Below are 25,029 nucleotides of genomic sequence, written 5' to 3' on the forward strand. Positions count from 1 at the left end.
CTCCGGATCGTCTGAGTTGCGGGGGAGGATCTGCGTAGTGTACACACTCGTGTGTGTGTGTGTGTGAGAGGATACAGCTCTAGGATGAGGCCTCCGCGCCGTCATCCGCAAAGAGACTGACTGCAATAAAGACCCTTAATCCGTCGGACGACAGCCACTAAACCTGGGACAGGCTGGTGTAGGTCTGAGCTCCTGGGCTGTCTGGACCAGCCACAACTACCAGGGATGTCAAGCATAGCTAGCTCACAACTGCTCAGAGATGAGACTATTTTGGGTATTTTGTTGTAATGTCATCCCGTCTTGAAAAAAGATAATGTATTTTGCATGTAATTGTTTACAGAAAACGATCAAGAGACTTCCATATCTCACAGAAAAGAAATATACTTTTCATCCTGAATTTGGACCAAAGATCGAGGTGGTCCAAAACTGACCCTCAGCGTTCTTCCATGGTTCTACTGACTTCAACTGACACCAGCATATCAGACATTTCTCTGCAGTGAGGATGCAATGTTAGACTGTTACTAAGACAGTCCGGTTAGGGGCTGACGTGCTGCAACTATGCTAAAAAACTATGCTTTGTACAATTCGTTAACATTATGCAATATCCGTTAGTTTCTTAATCTTTTTTTGCCTCTTATAGACGTTTCATCAACCGATTTGTTGTTAAATCATGTTTGCTCTGCACATGTGTTCCAAGTTTGCGAATACAAACTCACATTTTAATATGTCACCATCCATAACAGACCGTTTGTGTGTGCTATTGTTAGAAACAGGATGGGTTACCTCAGATTTCGTGTTCCTGTGGGTTTCACATTTGAGTTTACAGAACCAGAACCAACTGTGTTACTGTTCAGCGTACAGCGTTTCCCCATCCAGCCCTCTGACAGCTGAGCCAGGATTTTTCATGTCGAGAGACTCCATTCTCTGCCGAGGGGAGTTACACAACAAGCTCTTCTAGCAGTACTGTCAGGCACTTTCTCTATTTAACCTTATTGGCCTAGGACAAGCTGAACGTTGTCTCACCGTGGACGGGATTGGGTTGGACAGTAGCCCCATAGAGAGCAGAGTGAAGACTATAGAACCACACCCAACCACTGTAACACGAGTCCTTTCTCTCCCTCCTCAGAGGGGAGCAGAGGGGTGTGGGGTGCAGTCTGCGTGTCTCTCTCCCTCTCTCTCTCTCCATGTCGGTGCCGAGTGTTCAGGCATGTTGCCCACCGTGCAACAGTCCCGGTCCCAATGGGTCAGGGGAGCTACAGCCACACCCGGCCGCTCAGAGTCCTGCAGCATGCAGTCATGCACTGTGGCGAAGTAAAAAAAACAACTTGCTTGTCCCTCCGGCATGAAGCAGTGTCGTTAATCACGTGAACGGTGACTTCAGTGCAAGGTGAGAGTTTTCAGAAGCACAGCGCAGGGGTGTTGGGAGGAGGAAATAACGACAAGCCAGAGCCGCATGTTTGAACAATGTTGAGAGTTTTAATTCCATGTCTGGCCTTCAATGGTTTGGTTTTACCCTGTCATCAGTCATTGGTCTGGTACAGTCCAGCTACGGCAACACTACAGGTGACTGGGAGCCTAGCCCAGGGGAGTGTGTGTGTGGGGGGGGGGGCACATAGTTTCACAACACTTAACACCTTCATCGGAATGACTGCGGCCTTCCTGGGCTCCCTTTCCACGCTAGGGCCCCTGGGAAAACCAGATGTGCCATTCCCCCGAGGGGAGAAGGTGCGGGGGAGAGAAGACGAGAGCAGGTCTGGGGTCAGCAGGGGTCATTCTAAGCTGTATATCTCTCAAGCTCCACCAGGAGAAGCACAGCGACTTGAGACAGCTGAGAGCATTACCGTAAAACGCCCAGAGTGTGTCGGAAAAAGGCTGAGGCCGGATCGCTGGTAGAGAATGTACATTAACAGCCTCAGCAGTGGCTGAAAGTGCCAATTAATGGGCCGATTGGTTTTTCCCACCGCTAACCGGCGTGGATTGAGATCGGGGGGGAAGATTGGCTAATTTGGGAACAGGGGTGTATTCAGGGCTGTAACATCTCCCTCAGGCGGTGACACATGCTGGCTCTCTCCATAGAGCTTCACAATGGAGCTGGCTGAGGGAGGAGTCAGAGAGGAGGTGGGCGGGGCGTTGTGCATCAGAGAATGACCGTGTAGCTCGTCTTATTGGAGTCGTATCTTTTTTGCCAAGTGACCCCCCCCCCCCCCCCCCCCCTTAAGACAAAAACTTCAGTTAGAATAAATTTTTTAATATTCAATAAATATACAGAATCTATGGGCCTGCGATACTTTCATAAAGGCAGCCTCACTGTTCGAACCTTACAGGAAAAATATATGTTCCTCACACTGATTACAGTGTCAATGTCGCTCCTGAATCATTTCAAATTAGGGGTCTTATTCCAAAGTTGATCCTTAAGTCAAATCAATGGAATGAAGTAGCCAGCCAAGGTCAGATAAGGGACATAGGATCTGTACTTTATAAGCTGGGATTCTAGAGTGGGGGCTGGTAGTACCATGTAGACGAGTGTGTGTGTGTGTGTGCGCGTGTGTGTGGGGGCTGATCAGGTGTGTACCAGACTGCATCCCTATTCACATCAATATTGTACCTATTTGGCAAAGAAAACATTCATCAATCAGTCAATGAAAAGCTAACTCAGCACAGATGCCGTACAGAGAAGCTCCTTTTGAGGTTTGAAACAATGGAACTTCTGATATTGGAAAAATGATGAGACTGCAACCACAGGCTTGAAGTGTCTAAATTAGCTTCTCTACTTAATTTACTCCTTAGGGTCTCGTGTTTAAACAGGAGCAAGTGCCCAATAAATACCATTATGGCCTCATTATCACATTTACATAAAGATACATGTCAGTCATTAGTCAACGATCATAGGCAAGACCAGGACCACCATAAAACAACCAAACTTAACAAGCCATGTTACACACTCGGTGACAGCTGGTGACAACCACTATCAAAAGTCATGATTGTTGATGAATGACCAATCACCTCGTCAGCTTAATGAATTTGCAAGGTAATGGCTAGTTTTCATGATTCGTTGCGCATCATGGGTGACGGGGCGACTTGTCTATGAACATTTACCATTCTAATAAACTTGGAACTGGGCCTGAAGCTGTCTAGGACAACGCTTCTTGTGACTGCTCCTCCCACATAGAAATTTACACAAACTCCATTAAAAAAAGTCATTGAATAGAATACTTTTGTGACCATCAGTGCTTCTCTCATGTTTCATATACAAGTTTTAGAGTACAGCATATAAATGAAGAAATGACCTTTTAAAAAAAACTAACAAAAAAAAACATTAAAACGAAATGAGTGCAATGACAACCGTACGTCTTCGCCCCTTTTTACCCCTAAAGGTGAAATGTTCTATGAGGCAGTCCTGCCTCACTTTGACCATCTGTCCGCTGCAAACTCTGCGTTTGTCAAGTTCACATCGTCAGTGAGTGTTCGGGATGGACCGAGGAAGTCTCTCTCTCTCCCTCTCTCTCTCTCTCTCTCTCTCCTGTGTAGGTCGAGTGGTGCAAATGAGATCTGTAGTGGTTGCTGATGGGAAACGTATCAACGACACGGGGTAGGGGGGAGGGGAGAGAGGGGACATGACATCTTTTTACTGACAGCTGTCCCGCTCAGCTTCCAATGAAGGTGTGGGTCTCCAGATTTAATCTGGAAAGGGTTCTTGTCCTGTCCCTGACGTGGGTCCTAACACCAGTCCCCCCCCTCCCGTCCCCCTATCCATCCATCCAAGCAGCAGCGTCTGCTTTCCTCTTCCTCCGTCCGTCCATCCGTCCATCCCTCCGTCTTGCCAGTGTTTGTCACCCATCCCCCTCCCCCCATAAGCTCTCCCTTCTGGCCCGGCGAGGCCTGCGCTAGATGAACTTGAAGCACTTAGTCTTGTCGTGGGGCAGGCGGGTTTTGAAGAGCACAGAGTCCACCCGGAACTGCGTGTAGAGCAGCGGCATGTAGCCGTACACCTTCACAAAGAAGTTGATGCACTTGTGGCGCTCGTGGAAGTGCGAGTCGTCGTGCGACAGGGCCTGGGGGCAGCCGGGGCAGCGGAAGGTCCACCGGGACGTCACCTGAAAAGGGGGGGGGGGAGGGGGAGGAGGAGCGTGAGAAAGGGCCGCCTGTGTTCGTTTGTGATGTGTGGATGTGCCATTAACCAGACCATAACCATGTTAAGTTCCTCTGTTAAACGCACGGACACACTGTGTAGCACAGAGCTGTACGCGTGATCGACTGTAACCTCATGACCTAGTGGGGGGATGATTCTCTGTGAAATCACATGAAATCCACAGACATGATGGAGATACCGATATGAAAGCATTGAACCATTCTGGATACAAACAGCCATGTTACAAGCGATGGCGTGGCAGCTCCTGGAGAAAAGCATATTTTGTTTCGCTAGAATTTAAGACTAATTTCAGATTAGGGAGATATCTCTGAATACAGCTGCAGACAGCTTGAAGGTCAAGTGTGGGGTGGGTTACACTGAGGGGGCGCTAGAATGTAGGCCAGTGTCATCCGCATTTTTGTGCAACTCCAGTGGGGAGAACGCAGAACCTGTCGTTGATAAATAATATATAAACTGCATGGGCCCTAAAATCACCCCTTGAGGGACCATCTACCTTAACGCATTGTGTTCTCTCGGTCAGGGATGGCGGTTGTTAAACCAACTGCAGACACTCAGCAATGCAGACAGCAATAACAACAGGCAGTCGAGACACGAAGAAGACAGGAATCCAGACAGTGGCTCCCTCGAGGAGTCCCTCTCAGCGCACTGCATTACTCAGGGCGCTTATATTCCTACTGAGGAATTACTATTAGTTAACACTCCATCAAAGCTGTCATTAATTGCCGTATGAAACATTCTCATATAAAAGCGTATTAAAGCCACGGTAAATCGAAGCCACTAAAACCGGGAGCAGCAATAGATTTCTGTTCCAGTAACTTCCCCTTGGCTTGATGGGTATAATTACTCCTCTGGCCATAAATATGTTTACAAGTGATGCATTCCTCACCAATAAAAGATCAGAGAACAGACTCGGGCCGCGTGCGGAGGCGTTATCCACCGTTTTGATTCTCCATTTGCACAGAACACTGAACGCGTCAGCTTGACTAATGGGTAGTTGGGAGTTATATATATAAAATATAAATATATACAACCGCTGGCGGACACAGTCTTAAACTAGGGGCTTTAGGGCCTGCTGCTGCTAGCATGGTCATGTTGCTAGCACCCCCCCCCCCCTCCACACTGACCTTGATCGGGGGTTTGCGAGTGATGTGCGAGACCAGGAAGTTCATGGCGATGTCCTCGCAGTTGATGTACTCGTCCACCATGTCCCGGATGGGCTGGGGCATGACGTAGGAGTACAGGTAGGCGTAGTACTGAGAAACGGCGAGAGAAAAACAACTTTGTACGCTTTCGAATACAGTCAAATGTGATGAATAGGGGCCAATGCCAGAACAGGAGTGTAGATGGGAAAGAGACACTAGAAAGAGAAAGTGCTTGAGCAAAGATAAGGAAGTAGGGAGGGAGGGAGGGAGGGGGGTTGAGGAGGAGGAGGGCCTGACCTTGTGAAAGAAGGCGGCGCCCGTCAGGACCATGGACAGCTCACAGGAGTAGTTAGAGTTGTACAGCCAGGACTGGTGGTTGACGTCCCAGGCGTGGAACCGCCCCGGGAAACCCACAATGCGATCCCTGGCCTCCCTCCACACCCTGGGGCACACGGGGAGGGAGAACGAGGGGGGGGGGGGACAGAGAGAGGCAGGGTGAGAGCGGGCGTACAAACACAAGCACTACCTGAGAGGATGATAAGAGGATGAGGATCACTTAGTTGAAAAGAGTATCTCCAACGTCACTGGGTGTATCGGATAAGACGCTGGAAATTCCTGTCTCTGACAGCAGGAAATCTTTAAAGAGCATCGGTACGTCTCGCAGTCAACTCGAGTGGAGACGCTTTGCACCAGAAACATTCCGAGATGATTCAGGATAATTCATGGGAAATGACCCAATTCAACCGCAGCAGTGTTTTGCCTGCCCAGACTTGCCAATTCAGTGGCAGATAGCAGAGATATGTACGCTTAACATGCGCTTGTGCTTTAGCTCAGGCTAATTGTTTTGATATGTCTGGTGAGGCAAGTATGTACATGATGTTAAAACAAATATTTAGTGCACTTGCATTCAATTACATTTATGTTGCACTGTTTTTTGTATTGCATTTGCACTGTCATGTCTTTGCACTGTCCTGTCCTGTCTTGCACCCTGTCCTATGTCGTCCTCATCAGCGTATGCCATTACCCTAGTCAGATTCCTAGTATGTGTAAACCATATACGTGGCAAATAAACTGATCTTACTATTGTATTTAGACTGTCTTGTGTGTTGATGTTATATCATACACTAATTGAATTAATAAGTCTGATTGTACAAATATATGACTATGTAAGAAACTATATATCGACTTATCGGTCTGCAGGGTGAACATGGATTATGGAATGCACACTCAAAACCACACCAGCATTCTAAGTATGCAACTTCCAGTCTCTCTCTCTCTCTATCTTTCTCTCTCTCTCGCACTGACCTGAAGCCAAACATGATCTCATCGTGGCGGAGGTGGGCGTCATCATCGATTGACAGGATGGCCTCCGTCTCCACGGCGTCCCAGGGCAGGAAGCGGTTGTTGAGGCTGTTCTTCTCCGTGCGGACCACCTGGGGTCGGAGGGGGGGGGGGGGGGGGGGGTGTAGTTAACACGCTGCTCTCCGGTGCCACAGAGCCAGAGGCTGATTCTGACGAGGCGCCGATAGAAGCAGTCGACCAGCATGCATTGGGGGGTTCTATGAACTAGGATGAACTGGGCCTGCTTGTAATTCATCAGTGTTTCACATTGTAAACTATTGCACATAGCATTCGCCCGGCTAGCTCTGTCAGACTCAGTAGAGCGTGAGATAATTTCAGGGTCTTAGCTTTGATCCCCTCATCGGGTACAACTAAGCATTTGATAGTACCATGTCCTTATGACAAATAATGATAAACCACAACCTTTCCAATGTGCTGGCAGACATGTTATCTGGCCTACCTCGTGAGACATTCTTTTGCAGCTCCAATACAAAAATCGCAGCTTTACAGTGGACTTCACACTTTCCCAATTTCCTTTTTTAGCAGCTGCTGTAATTTGGCTGGAAGCCCAGCCGAGTTTTAGAGGAGCTTCAAAGGGAACAGGGGGAACAGGCAGATCCAATCTACCGCATTAAATCATCCTGGAACCGCCCCAGACAGGGCGCAGAATATAATGGCTTATGCTATTTGCATTTTCGGGGTAAGCTAGCCGAGCGAGGCTTTCACGTCTAATTCCCTCGCATTCGATCGTGGCGTCGTGCGTTGGCGTCCGGCGGCGGCGTGCGGTACTCACCACGATGGGCAGGCCGATGTCCGGCCACAGCAGGTCGTCCGACGGAGGCTTGGGCGAGTTCCACACCACCACCACCTTGTTGAGGTAGGGCAGCCCGTTGAGCCTCTCCAGGGAGTTCATGAGCACCTCCTCCCTCTCGTAGGTCAGCATGACCACCGTGAACTGCTCCCGGGGCACGTTGCCCCCCAGGGCGGCCTGGAACTCCTTCCCCGAGCCGCCCGTGCCCCCTCCGATGGGCCTGAAGCCCGTGCCCGAGCCCAGGAACTTGGCCTCGGAGGGCAGCACCGGGTCCAAGGGCGTGTGGGGGAAGAGATGGAACGGGCCCGGCGCCCGGTTCCACGCCCGGTAGGTGTCCGAAGCCGTGTAGGTGAAGTTGCGGAGGAAACGCGGCGAGGCGTACGGCGGCTCCGTCTCCACCGGGCCCAGGTCGAGGTCGCCGTTGTCGGCCATGTTGGCGTCGGTGCCCGCCATCTTGCCGGCCTTGTGTGGGATCTCCTGGGCGGGCTCCTCGCGGATGGGCGCGGCCGGCACCTGGATGCTGGTCCTCACGCTGGCCAGGATGGTGCTGAGGACGTTCTCCGCCGTGGAGAAGTAGGTCTCCCACAGGAAGCGGCCCTGCCGCCTCATGGCCAGCAGGTCGTTATCCGACAGGCTGCGCAGCAGGAAGTGCAGCTCGGTGATGCGCGGCTTGGGCACCATGATGGCCGCCTCGCTCCAGCGGACCAGCTGGTGGTAGGGCAGCCGCGAGTGGTCGCCCAGCACCACGGGGATGGCGCCCACCTCCAGAGCCTCGAACAGCCGCATGCCGCAGCCCGCCGACGCCACCAGCCGGCCGTCCCCCGGGGCGATGACCAGGGCGAAGGTGGACACCTTGAGGACCTCCAGGCGGTCCTCGCGCTCTCCGCACAGCGCCCACTCCGTCGGGAGGCTGGCCTGGGGGCTCTTGCAGGTGAACTCCACCAGCACCTGGTCCAGGTGGCTGTCCTGCACCGCCTTCAGCGTGCCGATGATGCGGTCGTCGTAGTCGGCGGGCGGGTCGCCCTCCATCTCCTCCTCGAAGGACTGCGGCGGCGCCTCCTGCAGGCTGCTGCGCAGCGACTCCACCCGCTCGCCCTGGAAGGTGAAGAGGTACTTGCGTTTGACGGGCACCTGCAGCGGCACCTCCAGGAAGTTGGGCTCGGAGAGGGCGTGCACCAGCGGCGAGGTGACCAGGTCGAAGCCCTCGCGGTACTGCCGCTCGGTGAAGGTGGACTGCGCCACCGCCGCGCGGCCCGTGCTCACGTTGTACAGGAAGTTCTGCGTCATGGACTTCCTGGACAGGTGGATCAGCAGGTGGTTGTGCCCGTCCGACCGCCAGTAGGGGAGCGCACGCAGCTGCCTCTCCAGCTCCGAGGGGGCGGGCGGCGGCGCGGCCGGCGGCTCCCGCCGTTCCCCCAACAGCACCACGTACAGGCAGGCCACGCCGGGGTCGTTTGTCACGTAGATGTTGCTCTTGGCCGAGGCGACGAAGGCCTGCTTGACCAGCGGGTCCAGGTGCTCGCCCCACGGGTAGGCCGCCGTGTCGTAGACGTACACGGGGAAGCCCGACGTCAGCGGGCAGCGGGCGTAGTCGAAGCACGAGCGCAGGCGGCAGGCGCGGGCCGACCTGGGCGGAGCCAGTCCCGGCGGGTCGTCCTTGTCCGGCAGCAGGCGGACGGGCAGCGACAGCTTGGGCTGGTTCTGCGCCATCAGCTCCTTGTACGAGTGCTCCGTCTGGCTGATGACGTTCTTGAGCTGCAGCAGGTCCTGCTTGGCGCTGTCGATGCTGCGCTTGCACGCCTCGATGCGCAGGTTGAGCCGGGCGATCTCGCCGTTCAGCTCCTGCCGCTTGGCCTCCAGCTGCAGCAGCTCCTCGCTGACCGACTCGCGGATGCGGCACAGGTCCTGCACGTGCTTGGCCTCGCACAGCTCGCCGCCGGGCCGCGGGCCGAAGATGCGCTTGTCGGGCCCGCCGCCCGCCTCGTCGATGGTGGTGAGGTAGTAGTGGGCGATGAGCGGGAAGAAGACCAGGATGAAGAAGAGCATGAAGCTGAGCCAGGTGAGGCGCACGCGGCGGAGCACCCACGGCTGGCCGCCGCCCGCCCCGCCGCCGCCGCCGTTGTTGTTGTTGCGCTGCATCACGGACGCGCTCGCTCTGCTCCCGGCCACGCTGGCGAACCGAAGGCCTGGGGGGGATCAGCGGTCATGGCACGGCCGAGTCCGCATGGTGAACCGGGGGGTGGTAGGGGGATGGGGGAGGGGGCGGGGGAGCTAAATCGTCAGCTCTGACCTCGGTCCGTCCTCGGAAGCGTTCATCTGCGACGGTTCGTTCTCTCGGGGGGGGTTCGGCTTTGTTTTTTTTTGTTTTTTTCTCAACACGGGACAGACCTCATCTTTGTGCTGCCGGAGCACAGATCAGTCCACGTCATCTTACTACCTGCGCGGTTTAGCTTAGGGCTGCTCCCGTTCGAAGTGCGGAGTCCGGAGTAGGGGTGGCGGCGGTGGCCCCTCGCCGGCAGGTTCAGGACGGGCATGACGGGTCACACTCCAACCCGCGGGCACCTGGAGGAGGACGAGGCCTCTGTCCCCCTCGGCGTGTTCATAATCCGGGGGTTCAGACGCGGGCCGGTCAAGGAGCAGGGGGCCTCCGGGTTCACCTCAAATGCTGAAGGTCAAAACCTGGAACAGAGGAGAGAGAGAAAATAGGACGAGTTTAAAAAAATAAAAAATGTTAGTGACATTCTTGACACAGACCTCGACACATTTCTAACAGCTTTTCAAGAACCACATTTCACATTCCTTACAACTCCAAACAAAAAGCAGGTAGTTCGGTTCTCTCGGCCGTCTTTGCGAGTTTCTCGTCCCGTTTTTGATTCTCACAGAAACGCAAGCTAGCGAACGCGAGGAAAATATATTAGCTGACACCGTGTCACTTCTTTTCTTTTTTTTCTCTCTCCAATCAGATGAGTTGTGTGACGAGGTGTTCTCTCCACGCGGGCCTGATTGGGAGCAGAGCACAAAGCTAACAGGACCCCAAGTGCTGACAAGGTAGGAACGCCAGCGCCGGCATCTCCCCAGCTGATCCCTATCTCATTAATAAGGCTTCGGCCTCCTTCTCCTTTGAGACTGAATCACTATGCACACAATGACTTGCTCAAACGCTTATTCTCACACAGAGCCGTGTGCAATCATAATGTAACCACTTGGGGCTAGATGTGGAGTCAGCAGATGGTGATTAGTGAATCAACTGAAATCATACTGATAAGGAAAAAAAAAAAGATGTGAAGAGAGAAACAACACAAAATACAACCCTGAATGAAAGATACAAAGCCAACTGCTCTCAGAATTCTGGGATAGCTACGAGCCACGGAGTCGGACCAGGGTTTCTGTGAATACCCTACTGTAGTCTAGCTATCATAATCATAGTTCATCATCGTTAGGAAGTTATTAAATAAATAGCCTAAGTAAACCCACAACACTGAGTGCCTTGTTACTGAGCCCTGTGTTTAACTAATTAACTGGCAAGAGATGAGTGTCGTGATGAGCCAGAAAATCATTGACCTGACTGCGTTCAGCGACCGGCTGAAACAGACCCGTGCGCCAGTCTAGTGGCACTTTATACCACAGCCTGATTCTAACGTGCCCTAGCAGGATCCAAAAACATTACCATCTCTCATTAGTTGTGTGCCAGGAAAAACAGAGAGGCCGGCTGGGCTTCTGACACACGCACACACACACTCACATTACTCAAAAGACCATTCGGAGACTAAGCGTCCGAGGAAGTGGGCGTACGTGCGTTTTTTCTCCCCGTAATGGAGCGCCTCGCAATATGGCCGCCGCACCTGCCTTTGTGATGGGGGAGCGGCTGAGCTACTTGTGTGACGCAGTCCATTACGCACGCATCAGCAAAACTAACTGAGGTCTGAGCTCAATCTAACACACTAGATGGGGGGGGGCGTCCTTGCTGAGGAGCCAAGCGCGTCGAAACAGTACTGCAGCACGGGGTCTGCGACTCCCCCTCGCCCCTTTCTAAAGACTCCCCTGCCACATCTCCCGTTGACCCTCGACCTCCGCGGTTGCCTGGCGTGTGCGCCCTGAGGTGCCGAGAGACGGAGCGGGATACCGGAGGCACCGGAGAGCAATTAAGACTACCGCTGGGTCGCTCTGGCCTCCGGGGTAATGGGAGACAGATGCTGCCTCCCTTTCGCGGCCTCTAATCGGAGGCCGTGAGCACTCTGCTTTAGAGCTGTGTGAACGTCAGCTGGGGGTGAGCAGCAGTGCACAACAAACACACACACACACAAACACACTTTCTCTCTCTCTATCCGTCAATCTCTCTAATCTGCAGAGTGCCCGCTCTTTGTCGAGCCCGGATTTAGTCTGTCGAGAGTGTGTCTGTGGAAAACGCAAACGCGCTGTCATCGATCGGGTCGCGGGAATCAATGATAACTCCATCACCGCCGGAGACGGCGGCGTGAGAGGCAGTGGGATGCTCAGCCTCCAATCGCCCCGCGGTGTCCGCTTGCACTAGCGCTCTCTGCGACGGGGGCGTCAGCGTGCGAGGGGGGGGGTACGGAGATACAGGGGGAGGAACGCCGGAGCGCCCTGCGTCACACAGAGGTATTCAGACCCCCCCCCCCGCGTCCTTGGCTTCACCTTAAGCTGACTACGTCCGCGAATAATATTTGAAGCTGCCTGCCTGGGGGCGACGGCGCATGAGAGCGCTCTCCGGCCGGCCGGCCAACCGGCTGGCTCCGTTTTCGGCGGGGGGGGCGAAACCCGACTGCAACGTTATCGAATCAGAAAGCCTCGGCTCTCCTCCCGGGGGACAGGAGACACAGCTCGGTCTGTTTGATGACCCAGATAAAGGATATAGGCCCCCCCCCCCCATATAACCCTGTGATATATGTTAACTTTGTTAGTCAATAGAATGTGAGTCAGATGACAGCGGCGAGAGGAGATCACAGGCCTGCGATCTGGGGTAGAAGCCCTGCAGGTTTGGGCCGGGCCCTTTTCTTCACAAAAGAACAAGGAACGCTCCGGCTTCCATTTCAAGGTTCAGAAGGCAGGCTGCTGTCCAATAATGGCCGACTGGCGTCCCCCTCATACTTGAAGGTTGAAAAGATGGATTAATGCTCCCAGTACTCTTTTATTGGCTACAAACACAACGTTTCAACCGCTCAGGTCTTCATCAGGCATCAAACTTTAGACCTGAGTGGTTGAAACGTTGTGTTTGTAGCTAATAAAAGAGTACTGGGAGCATTATTACTACTTGCATTACATATTGATCCAGCACCTGGCCTGAAACCGGATCGGATGTGCGCACATTCACTCTTCTTCATTGACCCCCTCATACTGCCGTGCACCACGGAGTGGCAGAGATAAGTCGACTTTCCAGTTCACACACTCTCGCTCCTTACTACAAAGGTGACAAGTCCCAATGTTAATGTTTGAACAGCCTCTCTGTACACAGGCTGGATATTTGAGTCTTTGGACAATTCTTCCGAGGGGTAGCCGCCAGAATTGGCGCATCCAGAGAGGAGATTAGGTTGGAGAGGACTGAAAATGGACTGCGGGAATCCGTCAGAAAGAAAACAGACGTTGGATACGCTTTTAAACTTCCAGAAACTTTGGGCAACACGACAGTCAAGAGAGGTTTGATAAAGACAGAGAAATTCAGGGACAGAGAGTAAAATGGACCACACTTGAGAAATGAAAGCTGGGTTAACTGGGATTTTGTGTAACTATACCTGATTCCCTTGGCAGTCCTGGGATGTTTCTGCAAACTATAATCCCCACAATGCATTGGGATTTTCCAGTATTATGCTGTGTTCCATTTGTCTGGGAAGCGGCGAGATGGGAGGTGGGAGAGACGGAGAACGACGTCGCCCGCGAGGTCACCGCAGTCGACACCAACAACAGCTCGGAACAAAGATGGACGTCAGCTAGCTTAGTTTGCCAAACCAGTAGATGACGACGCACTACGCGGTATTTTGCGCATACAAAAGAAGTAGCGAACATCTCCTCGGATAACAGTTGGGGAACGCTGTGTGTAGTGCGAGTTCACCAGCCGAGAAAGCAAGTAGCGAGCAGATGTTCCGGTAGCTCATCTACAGCCGGCAGACTCTGAGCTGACTCGGAGCTGTCCTGAGGGCCTCGCAAACACAGAGGTGCTGTGAGGACTTGCGGATAGAGAGGGAGGGAGGCGAGACACAGACTTCTTCTTCTTCTAGTGCTCCTCGTTCGTAGCTGATAACTCCCCAATGACAATGAGGTGGCCTGTTAGTGGTGTCTGGGGTGGGGTAATTAGAACACTTTCCACGTGGGTGTGAGTGTCCTCTCCTTAGAGAGAGAGAGAGAGAGAGAGAGAGAGAGAGAAAGAAGAGAGAGAGAGAGAGAGAGAGGAAGAGAGAGAGAGAATATGCTCTCCCACTGACAGATCTGCCCGGGTGCCTTCCAGCCTCCACAGCTCTCTCTGCGGATGACAGCTAATATACCAGAGAGTTGTTCCTGTTAACAGACGCCCAGGTAGCCGTACTGACAGACATGAAACGAGGGACGGGGAACACCTGCTGCCTGTTGAAGAGACACCGAAACCCGTGTTGTATCAAAGAAGGAACGGTCTGCCACGCAATAATGAAAGGGGAAGCTGAGCGCCTGCGCTTCTGATCCACATCCTATATTCAAAAGCAGACCACAGCGTCGCCTCCGAGTCTCTAAGCAAGGCACTTCTTAGCAAAGGAAGACAATTTCGGCGCCGTCGGGAGGAAATCGACTACAGACGAGAATACAAGGTGTACGACCCGAGGCGCCGTGCCCACAGGTCCAAACAGACTACCGATGAGCAGTGAACACACCCGAGAAGACGTGGGCGAAGGAGAATAAATAGACCTATTACTGTTACTATTAAAATTCCTCAAACTGGCATGACAAAGAGTGTCTGGTGGATAACAAAGCTGTGACTGGAGGTTTTCTGGCTGCAAAACTGCAGTTAGCAGCAGCAAACCCCTCCAGAGAGCGTGACGTCTGGGAGACATTCGCTTCCGAGGCGGTGGAAGCCAATTACTGCCAGGACAGAAAGGGCTCTCCCATTTTTCAGAGCAGAACGTCCCCCCCCAATCTCTGACTGTCTGCACATCTCGTCTTGACGCTCTGTAAAAAGTTACAGAACCAAAGTTAGCAAAGTTTCCGGAGTACGAAGCGTTATGTTCCTGTATCCGTAGGCCGGACCATCTTCACGTGGGATTCACCTAAAACTGATGCTGCGTTTGACCCCTTTCATTACCGCAATTAAATTACAGGCCGTCTCGCGGTCCGCGTCCGAATCACTCCCAGTCTCCCGGTAGCAGTTGCGCGTTGGTCGTGAGAGGCGTCAGTCCAGCCTGGCTGACGCAGCGGACTCCGGCAACGACACCCCCTTAAAGCGGGAGAGACGGACACATTTTTTGTATTGTTAAGGAACCAGAAGTCCCTCTTTCCAGAGTTTTCCTTTGCTGAGGCGGGCCCGGGTGAGATGAGGCAGCGTTGGAAATGAAGAAGCCCCGGGAGAAGCCCGATGCACAGAGGAAGAAAGGACCTTCCGGTCAAGAAAAATCCCAGAGAAAAATCCTTCCAGTCAAGAAATATCCCAGAAGATTTTTATGGCATTTCTGCTTTATTGAGAAAGGACAGTGGAGGGACGGTCAGGAAAAGTGGGAGGGGGAGAGAGAGAGAGAGAGAGAGAGAGAGAGAGAGACATGCATCAAAGGGCGTGGGCCGGATTCTAACCCACGCCGCTGCAGTAAGGACTATCCTTTACGTGGTACACGCCCCAACCCGATGAGCCGCCGGGGCGGCCAACACACCCTCATCCTAAGGCCTCTCTACATTGTCCTTCTCAGCGTTAAGCTACGGCGTTGAGTGTCTCCTAAAACGAACACTTCACACAGATCAATTTAACTAGTCCAGGATCAAGTAGCTTGCCAGGGGACTGTGAAACCATTCCAAATGAAAATGTACTGCCCACATTAATCAGGCGCAGAGGATGGTCCACAAGCTCACTTTGTCATTTGAAGGGCAGGGCAACCTTAATTAGACAACACAGAGCTGTAATCAAGCATAATCTCCAGCAAGGCGAATCCAGCCGTTACGACCGCGGGGCGAGCACTTCCAACAGCTTAACGTTACAACAGTTCACTCAAGAGGTGGGGTGAAGATGAAATTATGATGAGAGAGAAAAAAAAATCTATTCCAGGGTATAGGCTGTGGCTTTGGTGATTAAATTCCATTTCAAATATCCTTACAGATGGCGCTCTCTGAGGGGCCAGAACGCATACGCAGAGACTCACACACACACGTTGCGCACACACACACACACGCCCGCGCACGCACACACAAGCAGACAACTCTCTCTACCGGAAACGAGTGCCCATACACGGCGCTCCACGCAGGCTCCATCCATGCGAGGAGAGGCGGAGGGAGGTGCCCCAGGCTGGAGCGGGCTGAGGGCCCCCGACGGGCGACCCTACCACCTGCCTGTCTGTATTAACGGGGAAGCGGAGCAGAAGGAAGCAGATGACCGACGATGACGCCGAACAGTGCGGTCGCCCGCCCGTGACCAGCTCGGGCTGCTGAGTTACAGACGGTAGCTAGGGAACTGCGAGATAAATGCCAGAAAAAGTGAAAACCGCACAGAAGGACAAGTAACCGCACGCTCGTGGGGTGGTCAGAAAAAAAAACACAAGTGTAGGCTACCGCCACCTTCTCTCTCACCGCGCCCAACGGTATGTTCCGGTAGCTAGCTACTCCAATCAAGTTGAGAACAAGTGTCGACCTGAACCACATACCCATGGCCTCATGTCCTGGTTCCTGACCTGAACCCCCCTACCCTCGACCTCGTGGCCTGGCCCTAGCCTGGGGCCCAATTGCTTTGGAGTTGTGGTTTCCGGTCTAAGTGGATAGTGATCCCCCTGTCCAAAAACAGGCCTACCCATAAACCTATGATGCGATGCGCCTAGAACCTCTTCTGGAATAGGCTACATTATGTGGTATGTCCATGTTTTATTTTAAATCGTAGCGACTGGCGAGACAAGGCTTGCTCAATTCAGCATTTGTGTGACAGGACACCAGTGGGCTCTAGACCAGAAATCAAGCAAACAGAAACCAGGCCCCCCCCCCCACCCCCCAGACTTGAACCACCTAACCTCTGCCTCATGGCCTGGTTCCAGACCTGAACCAACCAACCTCTGCCTCATGGCCTGGTTCCAGACCTGAACCACCCAACCTCTGCCTCATGGCCTGGTTCCAGACCTGAACCACCTGACCTCTGCCTCATGGCCTGGTTCCAGACCTGAACCGCCTCCCCTCGGCCTCGTGGCCTGGTTCCAGACCTGAACCGCCTCCCCTCGGCCTCATGGCCCCAGACCTGAACCGCCTCCCCTCGGCCTCGTGGCCCCAGACCTGAACAGGACCGCGGAGCATCCTACAGGAAAGTGCCGGGGAACATTAACACTCGTGCCCACAAAGCCGGCCCTCCTAATAAATAAATCCTCTTGTTTCTCACCCTGGCCGGCAGTGGCGGCGGCGGCCTATCTCGTTTCTAGAGCCTCCCGAGAGCCCCCCTCTTTCCAAGCCCCCCCCCCCCACCGGCAGCCTGGCCCGTCCCAGACTGACTCAGGCCCTGCTCCCAGCTGCCAGCCCCCTATTCCCCCCTCCAGACACTGATGGATTGTGGGAGGGCAGCCAGGGGGGGGATTAGCCCCAGCCATGGGGAATTACCGCGGTACACCGCCCCCAATGGAGACGGCACCCAAGTTTGAACACAAAGCATTCACGTGAGACCGGACATTTGCACGTACGCTGTACATTTTGTCTGTTCTGGGTACCAGGCAAGACCGATTTGTTACTCTGACCTTACAACAACAAAGCTATGTCCTGCCCGTGTAAAAGCACTTAGAATATGTACACATTGATCAATTTCTTTGTCTTGCACCGTTAACAGCCGAGAAGGCAGCGATTGCATTGGGGAGAGCACTACAGAGATTTCAGAGAACGATAGCCTGCAGCCCATTGACGGCGTTGGCTGGGGATGCGTGTTGTGTTCCACTACCATCCCCTAGACAAGCCGAAAAGGGGAGGGCCCTCTGAGTTCAAATATTTACCCTTGGCCAAACTATTTATCCCACACAGGATTCAATCGAACAGCAACACATATGTTCGCCTCCCAGCAACTCTGGAAGAGGGTGAGTGGGTATCCCAAAAATGTAGCAGGGGAGATGGATTAGCCGAGTAATCCCGAACTGCGAAGCCAGCCAGGATTCAACACGTGTGTGCTTCTGCTATCCACTGTCTCTGCCAAGACCGTATAAACAGCCCTTCTTCTCTCCCTCTCACCAACATCGTGTCACCAACTGTTCTCTGCAATCCGGCCTCTCCGGTAAAATAGAGAAGAGAGCCTTTTGTTTGTGTCGTGTTCCTTATCTGATAGCTAGGGGAAAACCAAACAGATGTTGGAGAGTACGGGTTTATAGCCCTGTCTTGAAGCAGGAACATTCATCCTGTCAAACACAGACAAATATCTGAGCGCACTCAAGCTTCAAAGGTTTGCACTGGTGGAGTAAAATTCACAAGGCAACTGCTGTGTTCGGGGATTCATATAGGCCTACAGTTGTCATTATGCCGGCTCCAGGCAACATACACACATTAAGTGAATCAGAATATTGCAGCATAAGGAGAGTGCTAACATGCTTAATGAAACTGCTGGGTTAACAAGAACTTGTGTCACCTCTGAACTGTGTCAATAAATCAACTCAGAGCCACATTTCATTACTTGGTGGCCACAAGAGAAAATCATTCCGAGATTAACTAATTAAGCATTTATGGGAGGGATCAATATCCATCTTCTCAGCGGAGACTGCTGTCCCAGGAGGTACATATTAATGACTTCTGGGTCCAATCTAACCATGGGAAACAATTACATCACTGAGGCGGTATTGGCGAACTCCCTTTAAAGAATTGCTGTTGCTGAGCAGGTGAAAAAAATATTGAACCAATCAGATAATCTACATCTCAGCATGTAAACATCAATAACTAGGGTAGGCCTATAACCTTAAAGATAAATCATTTGGTTTTTTAACACAGGCTATGATATTATGACTGATGCATTATTGGGGTGCAATAATTCATAACACCACTGTATAACAATGTGTGAGCCAGTTTTTCCAGTTTGTAATGGATTCATTGGACAGACGTAAGCAATTAGGATTCTAACAAGCCAATCAAAGGACAGGTTGATTCTATTACCACATTTTACTGTATGTCAAATCAGATCCCCACCAGAGCAAGGGATTTAAAGATAATTCTCTTAATGGATTTAGGACTGATCCATCACCCATAGCAATAAATCAATTTAGCTACAACTTCTAGTTGAACCTTGAGTATGTAACCAGCAAAGAGGGTTCTAGCCACAAGTTAAACTTAACGTTACGTGCACTCTGTGCTTTATACTGACAAGAAATCCCCCTTAATACCACAAAATTCTCACAAAGTCGTTCAACTTTGCCCAGAGTAGAGTACGCACGTTTTTAATTAGGAGACGACTAGCCACCCCCTTGTTGTTGTAGCATTTACTTGAGACTTTATTGACTGAAACGGGCAAGCCAGACGCAAAGAAAAACACAGCTGCTCATGCAAAAAACCCTTAGTCCTCATAAATCACGACTATTCATCAACTTCGATGTCAGTCTTCATATTCGCATTGATGACTTGCGAGCTAATAACAAAATAGACTTGATGTGTGTGTGTGTGCCAAGGAAGGAGATCACTCTCTCCGTAAAGCAAGAACGACACGACACAGTAACGTTACAATGCCTGCCAGCCAGAGGCAGAGCCACGACGCATTTCGGTGAGCGGAATGACGCTAATCAGTTGTACTACGGAATAAACCCCTACGCTCTTACGGGGGGGAAATGCAATAACAGCGGTTGAGAAAAGACAACTGTGGTCATGTCTGTCTCATTTGGACAATTACACAGCTACCCTTAACCAACCAGCCACAGCAGGGATTTCATTTGCTCATGCATAGCATACTTGCAATCGACTGATGTTGGCTAGCACTAACGTTAGCCAGCCTAGCTAGCGACTAGCAATAGCTAGTCTACATAACTCGCTACTCACCCGGTATGAAGCTCCACAATTTCCCCAAAACAAAACCCCAGGTGATTTTAGAAGGGTTAAAGACGTTTGAGCGCGTGGCTACCAAACTGCACGCACGATACGCTGTTTTTAATGAGCTACTGATTTATAAGACTGTCCATAGCCATGGCGCGCTGTTACGCGTATGTGCAGCTAGCGGGACCGCTGGTCTCCAGTTCACTGTGCTCTGATGCCACTGTGCACGATCAATGCTGCATTGTTGGAGAAAGCTAGTAAGGACCTTCGTTTAGGATTTGTCGTCGTCCCGGCGGTGCAAGTGCTCTGGGTGACTGCTGATTAAATTCTGAATTTAATGACCAGTTTTATATTGCGTGCACAATTAAATGTGGTCTGCATTGTTTCATTGCTTCATACAGCTTTCTAAACATACGGTAAATACAATGAATGATTAAAAGAGGAACATTTTACTTCCAAATTTGACCGTGTAGATCAGCCCTTACCTGTTCGGCACGGTCACGTGATAAGGTATTTTTAAGTTCACCCAAAACGAATGTCACCACTAGAAAAATACACTGAAGCATTCTGGGAGTACATATCAGAAATGTTGGGAAAGCCCACCATCTGGTGGTCATTAAAAGTATCGGCATCATAAATTGTTTGATGCAGTATAGAATAATATGTATCAGTATTCTGACATTATTTTAGCATCCCATTACATTTTGTGAGTTTCTTTAACCTCTGATAGCACGTAATATTCTCTCTTTTTAGAGGACCATAAAGCTTTCGTGCGTTGGGAGCATGGTTGGGAACGATGGTTGGAAATGGACATCCCGCACAATAGATGGCGGTAGAGATAAATCTATTCTCTACACGGTCTCCGGCCCATCCTCTCTTTGACGCTACTGACGCGTGCACTGGAAAAATGGAGAGGAAACATGTGTCAGCTTTTGCATTATACCAAAGCGTGCAAAAAGAGTTTACTCCTGCAGCTAAAGCTTCGTCCTTACAGGTACGCAACATAACATACGGGTGTTTGCTCTTTACAGTTCTAGTGTGTTTTCAGAATCGCTACAAAGTTTGTTTTGCCACAAAGACAGGAGGTGAACCGCTAGTTAACGTTGTACGAATGGTTATATGAACAATGATAGACAGAAAAATAATGTCACGGCTTCTATTATTATTATTAATAATTAATAAGTAGCCTATTATTATTATCTTATTAATAATATTAACGATTCGTAATATATTGCATTTATATAGCGCCTTTCCAGATGCTCAAACAATCACCCCACATCAGTCCGCTGCATTGAGAACGTGAATGCATGGTTTTCTACTGTAAGAGTGACTGTAAATTCCCTTCCAGAAGAAAAAACGGAGGGAAAATGGCGTCCAGCCGACAAAATCCATTAAAAAGGCCAAAAAAAGACAGACGGGAAAACAGATCGTCAAATCCACACAAAAAGAGAGGCTGGAGAGACTTACAGATGTGAGTGTGGTCCATCATCATCTGTGGAAAAGGAAGGATTTACACAATACATTACACATTATCCCATATCCATATAGTCACTCTTACTGCTGTTCTTAATGCTGTGGGCAGGAGATGAAGAGTGCAGAGAGAGACAGCGAGCCTCTAGAAGCCCTGCTGATGGACCTGGCTAAAGTGAGCAACAGCAGAGAGAGGGCCGCTAAACTGTTCGAGTGGCTCATCTACCCCATGTCCTCCAAGAGCTTCTTCAGGTACTGATCATCATATACTGAAACCCCTTACTGTCTACCAGACTGCACAGGAAATATGATCTTCAGTTAGGCTAATGTCATTGCCCGCAGGGATATCTGGGAGAAGAAGCCCATTTTAGTGAAACATCACAACCCAGACTACTACAAGGGATTGTTCTCCACAGCAGAGTTTGATCGCATCTTAAGAAATGTAAGTTGTCATTGATTTACGTCTTTGGTCTTGTTGTGTAATGCCACACTGTCAGGACATTATTATGGCTAACTAAAGCTCTGTTGACATTATCAGGACGACGTTCAATTTGGAGTCAACTTGGATGTAACCAGCTACACCAACGGCAAGAGAGAGACACACAACCCTTCAGGAAGGGCTTTGCCTTTTACCGTTTGGGACTTCTATGAGGTGAAGGACGAATCAAGCAATTGCTCATGCCTAATTGCAAGCATGAGCTAGAAACAGGAGCTAGTGGAAACCCATCTCACCGTTCTGAACAGCCTGTTCCCTTTTCTCCTCAGAGCGGTTGCTCCCTGCGCCTGTTGAACCCCCAGGCCTTCTCTGCCACCGTGTGGAACGTGCTGTCCATCCTCCAGGAGCAGTTTGGCAGTATGACAGGGGCCAACGTGTGAGTGGCTCGTAGAGACGAATCCCGAAGCAGAAAAAAAGACGAGTTGCACTTCCAGTCAGTCAGTTTGAATTACCGGGGAGATGAATCCTGATTAGAGTGAATGTTTTCTCTCCCCAGGTATCTGACCCCCCCAGGGACGCAGGGCTTTGCCCCCCATTATGACGACATCGAGGCCTTCGTAGTTCAGCTGGAGGGGAGGAAACACTGGAGAGTGTACAACCCCAGGTAACAGAGCTACAGCCAAGTGTTTGGGATGTGGAACATTTTTGGTGGTTTTGGTTCCGTACTCCGCTTAAGATCTGAAATTACACAATGACCGTACGGGTTAAAGTGCGACTACTGGCTTTAATTTGAGGGTATTTTCAACAATATGAAGTTGTACAATTTCTGTTTATGGTAGTTTGTGATGAGTGTTCCTGAGGCCTGTACTATACATACATATAGTATGTATACTACATATCCAACATATCCGTTAGCTCGCTTGACTAAACCAAACAACCGCAAAATCCCATCAAACATTCATGTTTATTTGTTGCAATTTCAGGTCAGAAGAAGAGGTCTTGCCTGTTCTGTCGAGTCGTAAGTTGTCTGTACCACTATCCATCGTTACTTTTGAGTAGGCACCACAGTATTAAACCTGTCGGCTCTTTTCTCTGGTGTAACTGACTAATATTACATTAGAATTTTCCAAATATGCATCATTCCATCTTCCCTTCACTGGGAGATCACTGATCTGACATGATTGGTATCAGCATAGTTAAGAAACTCATTGCTTTCACCTATTTAATCACACTAGATTAGAGTTTACTTCAAGGAGGAGAGGAAGGGAGGTTGTATTTTAGAGAGTGAAAACGTCACTGTGGTTCTCCTGCAGCTAACTTCAGCCAAGCAGACATCAGCAAGCCCGTCCTGGACTTGGTGCTGGAGCCCGGGGACCTCCTCTACTTCCCCCGGGGGTTCATCCACCAGGGGGACTGCCTCCCAGACGCACACTCCCTCCACATCACCATCTCCTCCTACCAGAAGAACAGCTGGGGAGACCTGCTGATGAAGGTTCCATTTCCACAACCCTTAACTTCTGGTTTCTCTGCTGGGATGCTGTCCTCTTCTTTTTTTGCATTGATGATAGTTCAATCATTTGAAATAAAATTAAAACCGACAGTATCAAGTGCAGAATAATATTTTCAAAGGTGCTGGTGAAGAGGTGGATCCATTGGATCATGCCCACACTTAAAAAGAAGAAATAAACGGTTCTTCATGTGCAGAAAAACACAAGGATCAACCGTTTATTTTTATTTTACATTTTTTGTAAAGAGTGGCAGCAATCTGATCCTCTATTTGTGGACTTGTTTTTATACAGTCATATGGATAGTACTGTGTGTAACTAGATTTAACTCGAATGTGTTTCTATTGGTTTGTTGTGTGTAACGACGGCACGTTCGCTCTGATTGACAGGTGGTCCCAGCAGCCCTGGAGGTCGCCATGGAGGAGGACGTGGAGTTCAGACGAGGCCTACCTCTGGATTACCTGACCTTCATGGGAGTGCAGAACTCAGACAAGGTATCCCTGTGAAGATGTTGTCGACCAGACTCTCCCTATGACCTGTCCGAATGGGGTATACATCTCCAACACGTGTACCTGCTGACATCTTTATTTTAACCTTTGTGCCTGGACCAAACTATGTAGAAGCAGTGGACGATAATCATGTTGATGTTTGCCTGAACTATGTATGCTTATTTGGCCTGTTTCAATTTATGTTTCTAGTAATAAAACCAAAGACAATTTTCCACCCTGGTGGATCATAAAAGATATTCAAATTCTAAACAGCCCATGTATGTGTTCATGTAGGACGACCCACGCAGGACCCAGTTCCTGTCCCGAATCGAGAGCCTGATGAAGAAGTTGGTGGATTTCGCCCCGGTGGACGCCGCCGTCGATCAGAAGGCGAGAGACTTCTTCCACGACTGCCTGCCCCCCATGCTCACTCCAGGTGATCCGCGCGGCCTCGCCGAACCCCGCACGCCTTTCCACGAGCCTCACTGGGCGTCGACTTTCACCTCAAAATCCTTAACGGTCCTTCGTACGGCCATCTGAGTCCTACCCGTCTTCTTGCAGACGAACACGAGACCAGTGTGCACGGAGCCGCCGCCAGGTGGGAGGATGGGGAGGCCGTGGGGGTCGGCGCGCCCATAAGGAGCCAGGCCCGGGTCCGACTCGTCCGCTCTGGGTGTGCCAGGTATTACGCGTCACGACGACATTCGATCCACTTGAAGATGTGCAGCTCGACAAACAATCGGTTAATGTCGGTCGGAGTCGATTGTTATTTTAGCCCATTACATTTGCCAGTTATTTAATTAAATAATTCACATGTAAGCGTCAATGTATGCTATATCAACATGCCCGAGTCTTTGCTATACCATCACAGATTATGCAGTGATGGGGAAGCAGTCCATCTTTTCTACACAGCTGGTAACTCCAGGGTTTACCACAAAGAGGAGTCCAAGAGCTTTGAAATAAAAGCAGAGGTAAGAATGAGGGAGCCAGTGCCTCAATGGCGCTTTGAGCGTCTGGAAAGGCGCTATATGAATACAATGTAACGTTATTATCAATGATGCCTTTGTATTCAATTATCTCCCCTTTTTTAGTATACAGATGCCATGGAGTTTCTGATCCATTCTTATCCCAAGTTTGTGACAGTGGCCAGCCTGCCGTGTGAATCGTCTGAGGACAAGGTATGATCTTGATAAGTAGGCTACAGACATATGTGCCAAAACAAAAATATTTGGAGCATACAAGTTTGCAAGGCATCTATGCATGTACATCTCGATATTAAAACGCATTCCTTTTTTCTTAGGTCTCCTTGGCTGAGCTGCTGTTTGAGAGGGGGATTATTCATACGGAAGAGCCTCTGTAGCCATTGTAGAGGACAGTTGGCCTGCAATTACACCACACTAGCCATTATTACACATCAATATTACACTTAAATTCTTCAATAGTCTTCAAAATCGGTGTTGCTATGCCACAAAATGATCACTGTCATTATTATTCTACATGTTCCCTTCAGTTCAATTGTTTCAGTATAGTCAAATAAAA

The 25,029-nt window shown here is 50.6% G+C and overlaps 2 protein-coding genes across 3 annotated transcripts; one reads left to right on the plus strand and one right to left on the minus strand.

Moving 5' to 3' along the window:
- Positions 1-2,340: 2,340 nt before the first annotated feature.
- On the minus strand, positions 2,341-9,583 carry extl3 (exostosin-like glycosyltransferase 3; the record flags this gene model as incomplete). The annotated part of the gene is made up of 5 exons (XM_084453288.1): positions 2,341-4,094; positions 5,275-5,403; positions 5,590-5,734; positions 6,598-6,725; positions 7,427-9,583. The coding sequence occupies 5 exons, from the start codon at positions 9,581-9,583 to the stop codon at positions 3,885-3,887; spliced, it is 2,769 nt and encodes a 922-aa protein (XP_084309414.1). The 3' UTR covers positions 2,341-3,884.
- A 10,901-nt stretch (positions 9,584-20,484) lies between these two features.
- Positions 20,485-25,018, plus strand: riox1 (ribosomal oxygenase 1). Of its 2 annotated transcripts, XM_084453292.1 has the most exons (15): positions 20,485-20,585; positions 20,940-21,062; positions 21,174-21,313; positions 21,404-21,503; positions 21,600-21,713; positions 21,827-21,933; positions 22,054-22,161; positions 22,481-22,515; positions 22,811-22,989; positions 23,392-23,496; positions 23,785-23,926; positions 24,052-24,172; positions 24,362-24,461; positions 24,582-24,668; positions 24,791-25,018. In XM_084453292.1, exons 1-15 carry the CDS (start codon positions 20,499-20,501, stop codon positions 24,848-24,850), a joined length of 1,608 nt encoding a protein of 535 aa, XP_084309418.1. In that variant the 5' UTR covers positions 20,485-20,498; the 3' UTR covers positions 24,851-25,018. The 2 variants fall into 2 exon arrangements, with proteins under 2 accessions (XP_084309418.1, XP_084309419.1); XM_084453293.1 differs by lacking the exon at positions 20,485-20,585 and having other exon boundaries at positions 21,019-21,066.
- The last annotated feature ends 11 nt before the right edge of the window (positions 25,019-25,029 follow it).

The sequence above is a fragment of the Borostomias antarcticus genome (assembly GCF_949987555.1).
Source record: "Borostomias antarcticus genome assembly, chromosome: 19".
In the NCBI taxonomy this organism is placed as follows: Eukaryota; Metazoa; Chordata; class Actinopteri; order Stomiiformes; family Stomiidae; genus Borostomias; species Borostomias antarcticus.

Bases quoted from the DNA above. Each gene is read 5' to 3' on its own strand.
- riox1 (XM_084453292.1), top strand. From the start codon at position 20,499: ATGGAGAGGAAACATGTGTCAGCTTTTGCATTATACCAAAGCGTGCAA. The intron at 21,504-21,599 runs GTAAGTTGTCAT...TGACATTATCAG, and splicing joins TTGATCGCATCTTAAGAAAT to GACGACGTTCAATTTGGAGT. The intron at 23,927-24,051 runs GTGATCCGCGCG...GTCTTCTTGCAG, and splicing joins GCCCCCCATGCTCACTCCAG to ACGAACACGAGACCAGTGTG.